The sequence below is a fragment of the Bubalus kerabau genome, chromosome 4 (assembly GCF_029407905.1).
Source record: "Bubalus kerabau isolate K-KA32 ecotype Philippines breed swamp buffalo chromosome 4, PCC_UOA_SB_1v2, whole genome shotgun sequence".
Taxonomy (NCBI): Eukaryota; Metazoa; Chordata; class Mammalia; order Artiodactyla; family Bovidae; genus Bubalus; species Bubalus kerabau.
The window spans coordinates 2,645,047-2,655,193 of NC_073627.1; the positions used below are offsets into that span (position 1 = coordinate 2,645,047).

The 10,147-nt window shown below is 46.4% G+C and overlaps 2 protein-coding genes across 3 annotated transcripts in view; one reads left to right on the forward strand and one right to left on the reverse strand.

Annotated features, from left to right (window-relative positions):
- ABCA5 (ATP binding cassette subfamily A member 5) overlaps nucleotides 1–9,017 on the reverse strand; it is a 66,405-nt gene extending 57,388 nt beyond the window's left edge. Inside the window, exon 1 of one of the 2 annotated variants that reach the window (XM_055575007.1) lies at nucleotides 8,864–9,017. The gene's annotated coding sequence lies outside the window, so the exon portion shown is untranslated. The remainder of the gene's footprint in view (nucleotides 1–8,863) is intronic. The other variant, XM_055575008.1, reaches the window with a different exon arrangement.
- LOC129650351 (proline-rich protein 2-like) lies at nucleotides 8,609–9,743 on the forward strand. Its single transcript, XM_055578734.1, has 2 exons — nucleotides 8,609–9,270; nucleotides 9,641–9,743. The coding sequence occupies exons 1-2, from the start codon at nucleotides 8,609–8,611 to the stop codon at nucleotides 9,741–9,743; spliced, it is 765 nt and encodes a 254-aa protein (XP_055434709.1).
- Nucleotides 9,744–10,147: the final 404 nt, after the last annotated feature.

Sequence of the window (10,147 nt, forward strand, 5' to 3'; positions counted from 1 at the left end):
ATTCATTTCACATGTGATATTTTACATGTTTCAATGCCATTCTCCCAAATCATCCCACCTTCGCCCTCTCCCACAGAGTCCAGAAGACTGTTCTATACATCTGTGTCTCTTTAGCTGTCTCGCATACAGGGTTATCGTTCAGTTCAGTTCCGTTCAGTTGCTCAGTCGTGTCCGACTCTTTGCGACCCCATGAATCGCAGCACGCGTTACCTTCTTTCTAAATTCCATATATATGTGTTAGTATACTGTATTGGTGTTTTTCGTTCTGGCTTACTTCACTCTGTATAATAGGTTCCAGTTTCATCCACCTCATTAGAACTGATTCAAATGTATTCTTTTTAATGGCTGAGTAATATTTCATTGTGTATATGTACCACAGCTTTCTTATCCATTCATCTGCTGATGGACATCTAGGTTGCTTCCATGTCCTGGCTATTATAAACAATGCTGCACCCTTCTGGTTTCCTCAGTGTGTATGCCCAGCAGTGGGATTGCTGGATCATAAGGCAGTTCTATTTTCAGTTTTTTAAGGAATCTCCACACTGTTCTCCAGTGACTGTACTAGTTTGCATTCCCACCAACAGTGTAAGAGGGTTCCCTTTTCTCCACACCCTCGCCAGCATTTATTGCTTGCAGACTTTTGGATAGCAGCCATTCTGACTGGCGCGAAATGGTACTTCATTGTGGTTTTGATTTGCATTTCTCTGATAATGAGTGATGTTGAGCATATTTTCATGTGTTTGTTAGCCATCTGTATGTCTTCTTTGGAGCAATGTCTGTTTAGTTCTCTGGCCCACTTTTTGATTGTGTCGTTTATTTTTCTGGAATTGAGCTGCAGGAGTTGCTTGTATATTTTTGAGATTAATTCTTTGTTGCTTTGTTTGCTATTATTTTCTCCCATTCTGAAGGCTGTCTTTTCACCTTGCTTATAGTTTCCTTTGTTGTGCAGAAGCTTTTAATTAGGTCCCATTTGTTTATTTTTGCTTTTATTTCCAATATTCTGGGAGGTGGGTCATAGAGGACCCTGCTGTGGTTGATGTTGGACAGTGTTTTGCCTATGTTCTCCTCTAGGAGTTTTATAGTTTCTGGTCTTATGTTTAGATCTTTAATCCACTTTGAGTTTATTTTTGTATATGGTGTTCTATTTTTGTATATGGTGTATATAAGTGTTCTAGTTTCATTCTTTTACAAGTGGTTGACCAGTTTTCCCAGCACCACTTGTTAAAGAGATTGTCTTTTCTCCATTGTATATTCTTGCCTCCTTTGTCAAAGATAAGGTGTCCATAGGTGGGTGGATTTATCTCTGGGCTTTCTATTTTGTTCCATTGATCTATATTTATATTTGTCTTTGTGCCAGTATCATACAGTCTTGATAACTGTGGCTTTGTAGTACAGCCTGAAGTCAGGCAGGTTGATTCCTCCAGTTCCATTCTTCTTTCTCAAGATTGCTTTGGCTATTTGAGGTTTTTTGTATTTCCATTAAAATTGTGAAATTGTTTGTTCTAGTTCTCTGAAAAATACCATTGGCAGCTTGATAGGGAAATGAATTGCACTGAATCTATAGATGGCTTTGGGTAGTATACTCATTTTCACTATATTGATTCTTCTGAGCCATGAACACGGTATATTTCTCCATCTATGTGTCCTCTTTGATCTCTTTCACCAGTGTTTTATAGTTTTCTATATATAGGTCTTTTGTTTCTTTAGGTAGATATATTCCTAAGTATTTTATTCTTTTCGTTGCAGTGGTGAATGGAATTGTTTCCTTAATTTCTCTTTCTGTTTTCTCATTGTTAGTGTATAGGAATACAAGGGATTTCTGTGTGTTAATTTTATATTCTGCAACTTTACTATATTCATTGATTAGCTCTAGTAATTTTGTGGTGGAAAACAAAACATCTTAAAGAAGGAAAATCAACTAACTGCTTGTTTTCTTTGAGATATGAAGTGCCTGGCTGGGCTGTTTGAAAACTCAAAAGAAACATTCTTAATGTCGATTAACTTTTCATGTGCATCTAACTGGGAACTTCAAAGCTGGAGTCGGGTTTTTGTGAGCTGACACAACTCTGATCTTACCTGCCCACCCCTGCGCCCACGCGCGCAGCCATGCTGGTCTAACCAGGTGCACCGTGAAAAGGGCCAGGGGGTGGGGGTGGTCAAGCCGGGAAGGTGGCTCTGCATCGGGATGGGAAGCACCAAGGGCCGTGAGAGCTGCCCGCACATCACAGGTGTGGGGAGATGCCCTGCAGCTTCTTCAAGTGTGAGGACCACAATGTCTCTGGGGGTTCCCTTCTGTCAAGAGGACAGAAGGAAAAGCAACAGAAGAAGGGAGCCTACGCCAGACTGGCAGGATGATCCCAAGTCCCCAGGGTGCCCCCTTGTCCCCACTGTTTAGCAGGTTGGGAAAGAGGGTTCAGGGTGGGGGTGGAGTGTGGGAAGGCAGTGCTGTCTACACTGAAGATCTGGGCCAAAGATAGAGAGACCTGTCTGAGCTGAAACCAAGCCCTACAGGTTGGCGGGGCAGGGAGGTTTCCTGAAAGCTGGGAATCCTCCCCGCAGAGAGGACATGAAAGTGGTTCTTCTGACAGGAGGGCACAGCTGGAAAGGGGGCTGAAAAGCTAGAGATGAGGCGTGGCCAGTGAGGGGATGTCTGTAAAAGCTTTAAAACTTGTGCTGCACCTGTTCTTGGTCCCAAAGAAAACCTGTGTTTAGCATCAAGTTCTAAGTTCCTCCTCTTTCTACACTATGATGCACCTTGATTATTCAAAACATTATAGCCTACGTGTGTATACTCAGCCATGTCCGACTCATTTGCAACCCCATGGACTGTACCCGTCAGGCTCCTCTGTCCATGGGATTCTCCAGGCAAGAATACTGGAGTGGGTTGCCATGCCCTTTTCCAGGAACCTGAGTCTCCTGAATTGACAGGTGGAGTCTTTACCACTGAGCCACCTTGGAAGCCCACAGTCTACGTGGTGGCCTTCAAAAGGACAAAAGAGAAAGGGACTGATGGATGCCTGGCCTGCCCCCCATTTATCACTGGCTGCAAGTGGAAAATAAGCAGAGAGCCAACATCCAGAAGTTCCCCCACTAGGAACACAGTTCACACAAGCCCCGGGCATCCTAAAGAGAGGACAGACAACCACAGAAAGTGGCTTTTTGAGTAGACACCACACCTAAGACCTTCTCTTTTGCAACATATACTAGAAGATGATCCTTAGAAGCATAAGTTGACAATTAAAAGGACAATAAGTCTTCTCGTGGCATGTTTTTAACAAACTGTACTTTTTTGGAAAACTCATAATACTTGATCCAGTTCCCAAGTCTTTCCAATACAGTACCTTGAAAACTCTTTAACAAAGGCAAATTCTCAACTAAAAAAGAACTGGCTAAAGAACTATGACAAAGACAAGGAAATAAGAGCACAAAATTATTTTTATAAACCTCTGAAGTTACTTTCCATTGCTCCACAGTATGTCTGGGGAATGTATTGATACGTTATAGAGCATGAAATGATAATTAAGTAAGTTTTAAACACCCAGTATCCCTGAAGGTGTAATCAAACATTCAACTTCCTGTTGAAGGATGGAGGGGACAAAAAGTGCTCACAGAACCAAGAAAGCTATCTTGAAACCAAGAAACGAGGCAGGAAGCTCTGTGTCATCAGTGGATCAGTTTGTTACAGGGTAACTTTGTCACATGGTGGGCCTGGGGTCAGGAGAGAGGGTGGCAACCTGGAAGCATTTGCAATTTGCACTCCTGGGGCGAGAGGGACAACTTTACAGTTACCCTAGAGTGGTGGTAGGTGGGGCTTCCTTGGTGGCCCTGCCTGAGATGCAGAAGACTCAGGTTTGGTCCAGGTGGGGAAGATCTCCTGGCGAAGGGAATGGAGGTAGGTGCTCGGATAATGGAACGTGCATTTCTAAGTCAAGATTCACGAATGAGTGACGAGACTCATGGACTAACGGAGCACACAGGGCACCTGATCCTAATGATTACTAAACAGTTTCTAGTAACTGCAAAGCCCTTAACAACAGAGAAGTGACCCTCTGCACAGTTCAGTCCTGGGTCAGGGAGGGGATAGCACAGGATCGACTGTAACGGTACAAGATGGCATCAGTGATGCTAACGGCCATATATTTTTCCCAGAGAGAAATGACTCAGAGTAAATCTAATAAGTAGCAAGGAAACTGAAAGCCCACTAAAGCCATCTTCCTTTTCTAATGCATTAATAATTGACTTAAGGACTAAATGTTACAAGGCCCAAAATTCAATATCAGAAATTCATTAATGTATTAAACAAACATTGATTACTACATTAGATGCACTATGAAATATATTTCACCTTTTTCAAAGCAATAAAAAATATGTGCATGACCTTTGGAAATAACTGTTAGGAAAAAAATCATTTGGAATGTATTAATTTTATTTCTGAGAATAACAAATGAAATTACATCCTACAAAACAGAGGAACTGAATCATCTTGAAGTTCATAGCCATCCTGGCAAAAGATGTGGTCAGTCACCTTCTCATCAAGTTTGCAAAGATTCTTGGAAAGGATCTTAGCTGAAGATGTTCCGAAGTCCGCAGCAGAGGACCATTAGATGTGCCTTCTGATCTAACCAAGCAGAACTAGTTATGACTCCTTCGCTCCAATCAAGAAACTGTAACTGCAGTTACCATGCTGTGTCATCGTTATCTGTCTACATCTTAATCTTGAACTTGACCATGAAATCCTTGACAAAGAAGACTGCCTTCTTTATCTTTGCTTCTCTACCACTAATGTTAATACTAAAACCAGTATCATCTCACTGCAAATCCCTCTATCGAGATTCATTGTCTTTACAAATCAAAGGTCTGCAAAGTACAGTGGAGGATGCGGGGGTGAAATGCAGCCCAAAGCCTGCGTGTGTACAGCCCGGGAGCTAAGCCTGTTTTTCACTTGTTTAAATGTATGGGGTTGAGGTGGGAGGGAATCAAAGAACAGTAATATTTTGTGACATGTTAAAATTATATGAAATTCAAATCTCGAGTCTATAAATAAAGGGTTCTTGGAATGGAGCCACGCTCACTTGTTTCTACGCTGCCTACCCCTGCTTTTGTGTGACAATGGCAAAGTCAGGTAGTGAAGAGAGAGACAGTACAGTCCACAAGATCTACAGTATTTATTAGCTGCCTCTTTACGGGAAAAGTCTGCTGACCGCTGTTTACAGATTAAAGGAGGAAGAAAAGTGGCATACTCATTAAACATTTACTGAGGGGTTTACTCAGCAAACATTAAAAAAAAGGAAGTGTTAGACACTGTTACTGACTTTGCAGACAAGATTTAATATAATGTGTTAAGTGCAACTGGGGAAAGCGCTTGGGGACGAGTGGAATGCAAATTCCAGGCAGAGAAAAAAGAATGAAAAAACTAGACTCTGCAAAGTGGCTTGACCTGTGTAAAGAACAGTGGAAGTGTTAGTCGCTCAGCCCGCCAGGCTCTTGTGTCCATGGAATTCTCCAGGCAAGAATCCTGGAGTGGGTAGCCACTCCCTTCTCCAGGGGCTATTCCCCACCCAGAGACCAAACCCAGGTCTCCTGCATTGCAGGTGGATTCTTCACCATCTGAGCCACCAGAGAAGCCCAAGAATACTGGAGTGGTTAGCCTATCCCTTCTCCTGGGGATCTTCCCCAGCCAGGGATCAAATTCAGGTCTCCTGCATTGCAGGTGGATTCTTTACTGTCTGAGCCACCCAGGAAGCCCCGTGTAAAGAACAGGGGGACCTGCCAAGAAGGCAGAAGCCAGGCAAAGTGAACCCAGGACATGGATGGTCAAGTACCTTATGTGCAAAGTTAGATTAAATACTTTTATTTTGCTCATCGCTACTTCCCTGACTTCACTTTTCACATCTGAGAACCGTTTAATTACCGGAATATCCCATATTTCACTCGGAGAAGGCAACGGCACCCCACTCCAGTACTGTTCCCTGGAAAATCCCACGGATGGAGGAGCCTGGTAGGCTGCAGTCCATGGGGTCGCTAGGAGTCGGATACGACTGAGCGACTTCACTTTCACTTTCATGCATTGGAGAAGGAAATGGCAACCCACTCCAGTGTTCTTGCCTGGAGAATCCCAGGGATGGGGGAGCCTGGTGGGCTGCCATCTACGGGGTTGCACAGAGTCAGACACAACTGAAGCGACTTAGCCCATATTTCACTAGCCCTTTCACTCTAATCTCCAAACCTCAAACTTCCACCCACGGCACCACCCTCAGATTATGACTTTGACTGCTACTTTACTGAGCAACTGAAGCCATTGGGAGAAATTTCCTAAATGCCCCATGACCCCTTCTATCCACCCACCTACAGCCATGCCAGAGGCAATGTAACCCATTTCAGCAAGTTACCATTTCTGCCTAAACTAGAGACTCTGTTTCCACTAGGTCTCTGAGCAATAAAGCCTAAATGGAATCTGGTGTTAATGGTACCTTTAAGATTTAAATTTTGGAAGAAGAGGTTAAGAACATCTTTGGCAGAGGACTTGAAAGAAATTCCTGCCCCGCTACACATACCACTGGCTTCTCCATTAATAAAATAAAAGCACTACTGAAATCAAGCTCCTTAACGGGGGATAAATTATAAATGTTCTCTTCTTCTCTAGCATTTTAAAATTTACTGAAAGTAGCGTAATGATAAAAGAAAATAATAACCATCAATATGATTTAACCTAAATTTTTTGACAGTATTTCTCAATGAATGGGAAAATAATGCCAAGGTACCCACATGATAAGTCACACAGTACCTTTTCTTACACAGAGTGTTAGCTGCTCAGTTGTGTCTGACTCTGCAACCCCATGGACTGTCCCTGGAATTCTCCAGGCAAGCATACTGGAGTCAGTTGCCATTTCCTTTGTCAGGGGATCTTCCTGACTCAGGGATTGAACCTGGGTCTCCCACACTGCAGGCAGATTCTTTACTATCTGAGCCACCAGGGAAGCCCTTTCTTATACATAACAGGTTCCTAAAAACTTGTGCTTAAAACTACTCTAATCTGGTTAATTCACACACTAGCAAAGATTCCAATTTATTAGAATACTATGAAATTCTTTTATACAATCATCCCTCTCAAACTCAAGGGCAGAGGTTACAAATTGTCTTTATCTTGGTATTTCTGGCACATAGTTTAGTATATGGAATATAAAAGACACTTGACTAAATCTGTATTAATAAATTTGTTCTTGCCTTGAATGTGAGATTTCTCTATACTAAATCCTGTCTGAAGGAAAATACACTTAAACAGCACATATTCGAGGATTAATTGATTTCCTAAAAGAAGTGAACCTTAAATATCCATTGGAAGGACTGATGCTGAAGTTGAAGTTCCAATACTTTGGCCACCTGATGCAAAGAGTAGACTCACTGGAAAAGACCCTAATGCTGGGAAAGTTTGAGGGCAGGAGGAGAAGGGGTCGACAGAGAACGAGATGGTTGGACAGCATCATTGACTCGATGGAAATGAGTTTCAGCAAATCCAGGAGATGGTGAAGGACAAAGAAGCCTGACTTGCTGCAGTCCACGGGGTTGCCAAGAGTCGGAATACGACTTAGCGACTGAACAACAACAATAATGCCTTACAAGTTAGCGTTTAACCCAAATACGCCCAAAGCCCTAACTGCCTAAATAATGTCCTTTTGTATGGAATCTTCCCTAAAAACATGTAATATTGCTCTCTGGTTGGAAGCAAAAGAATTTTGCTAAATTCCATGAGAATTTAGAGTCTGGCATCCCTGGGTTGGAATCTCAGCCATTCTTGCTAGTTGGGACCTAAATAAGTGACTTAATCTTTTGCGGGGACCGTTTTCCACATCTGCCCCGTGGAATAAAACCCCTCCGACCTCAGAAGGATGCAGGTGAGACTGCGTAAGATAATACTGAACCTCGCCTACGGCCGGGAGTCCAACATACACTCTCTGACTCCCCTTCTGCTCCTGCAGAACCAGGACGTCCTCCCTGGAAAGTCGATTCTTCCAGACTTATTTATTTAGAAACGCCTTATGAATACATTATGACACATTCATGCAACAGAATACCAGGTAACTGTTAAAAAGTTACATATCATATGTACATATGAAACTAAAGGGCCAGGATATCAGAAGAGCCAGAGGTTAAAGCGTCTGCCTGCAATGCGGGAGACCTGGGTTCGATCCCTGGGTCGGGAAGATCCCCTGGAGAAGGAAATGGCAACCCACTCCAGTATTCCTGCCTGGAGAATCCCATGGACGGAGGAGCCTGGTGGGCTACAGTCCACGGGGTCGCAAAGAGTCGTTCACGACTGAACGACTTCACTCATCCACTCCTTGGGAGCCAGGAGCAACCTTGCTGCAGCTCCGAGAGCCTCCAGCCTCCTGAGCATTCGTATTTTGAGTACTTTCACGCCTGGAGCCCGTCCTGGCGTTTACGGAATGAGAATCGGGTGTTTCTCCCCTGACTGCGCCCGGGCTCTGCGCATCTCCGCAGTCCTCTTGAGGCGCGGGGTGGGGGGCAACCAAGCCCCCAGGGGACCCCGTTCGGGGCCGGGTCAGAGGACCGTCCTTCTCCACACGTCCCCTCCTAACGACGCCGGAGGATGGAGCCCGTCCGGCCGAGCCCGGGGGCCGTCCCGCGGCCGGACGCCCCGAGCCCTGGAGGGGAGCGGGCAGCACCCCCACAGGACGCACCCTCGAGCCTCGGGGCCCATCCTGCCCCCCAGCGCCCGCTCGGCCGCTCCGCGCCCCGGACCCCCGGCTCGCCCGCCGCCCCTCCTCGAGCCCTCACGCCTCCCCGAGGGGTGACAGCTCCACGGCGGGGCTTCCCACGCCGCAGTCCCCAGCGCCCGCCTCACCTCACGGACGGGCCGCGGGGTCCGCGAGCACCTCAGCTTCTAACTGGATCCGAGAGTGCGGCCGCGCGCGCGCCCCCGACGCCGCAAGCCCGCGAGAGGCGGGGCGGGGCGGGCGCGGCGCCGGAAGTCGCGCTCCGCCCCGCGCCCGACGCACCTGGGGGCGGGGCTGCCCGAGGACGCGGCCTGCGGGCGCGCGCGCTCCCGCCTCTCGGCCCCGAGAAGCGTGTGGGCGGGGCTACTAGGAGGCGGGGTTACGGGAGAGGCCCTGAGGAGGCGGGGTTACGGGGCGGGGCGAGTGGGCCCGCTCGGCCGCGCGTCCCCGGAGGCCCCTGCTCTTGGGATGTGGGTCCTCCGCGGAGACCTCGCCCCGCTCCCCTTGGAGGCTCAGGCAGAAACCACGGGTTGAGGTCAGGCCTTCAGTTTGAGCCCAAACCCTGCAGCCTCCTGGCGGGTGACTTTGGTCCACACTGCCCTTTTATCTGCCTCCTGAGCCACATCTACTTCAAGACTCCTTTATTTTCTGCTTCCCGGCTTTTGAACGGTCCTCTCCCAGGTTTTCCCAGGAGGCTCAGTGGTAAAGAATCCACCTGTCAATGCTGGAGACGCTGGTTCGATCCCTGGGTGGAAGAGATCCCCTGGAGGAGGAAATGGCAATCACTCCAGTATTCTCACCTGGAGGATCCCATGGACAGAGGAGCCTGGCGGGCTCTAGTCCACGGGGTCATAAAGAGTCGGACACTACTGAGAACTCACTCATGCTCCCACATCTGCGTCCAGCAGCCCCTTTATCCCTCCCGTCGCCCGCATGGGGTGCAAGGTGCCCCTGTCCCCACCAGACCCAGACCTAGGACATCTGGACGCCAAGGATGTGGCGTCCTGAGAGTCTGGCATGTGGCAGATCCTGACTCTTCCAAATGGCCTGAGACATATGGCATCTGTGGGAGGTTCTACACTGCAGTTATTTTTGGTAAAAGTGTAAACTGGTGTTCTGAGTTTTATTGCCCAAGTGACCTAAATGCTGGTCAAAATTATTGCAAAGGAAAGAAAAGCTCACAACAGACTTTGTCCCCCAGATTTCTGTAGGGTCACATTTCTTGGCACAGTTTTTCACTTTTGGGGAATTTAAGTTCTAAAAAAATTCCCTTGATCCTGTATACATCAAGTAATTTTTAAAAATCTTATCTTAGTTTTTCTGCTTCTTGAATTTAAACCAAATCTCCACCACAGCCACTCTACTAAGTTCTACCCAAAATATACATAAATATGTATGTGTGTGTGTGTGTG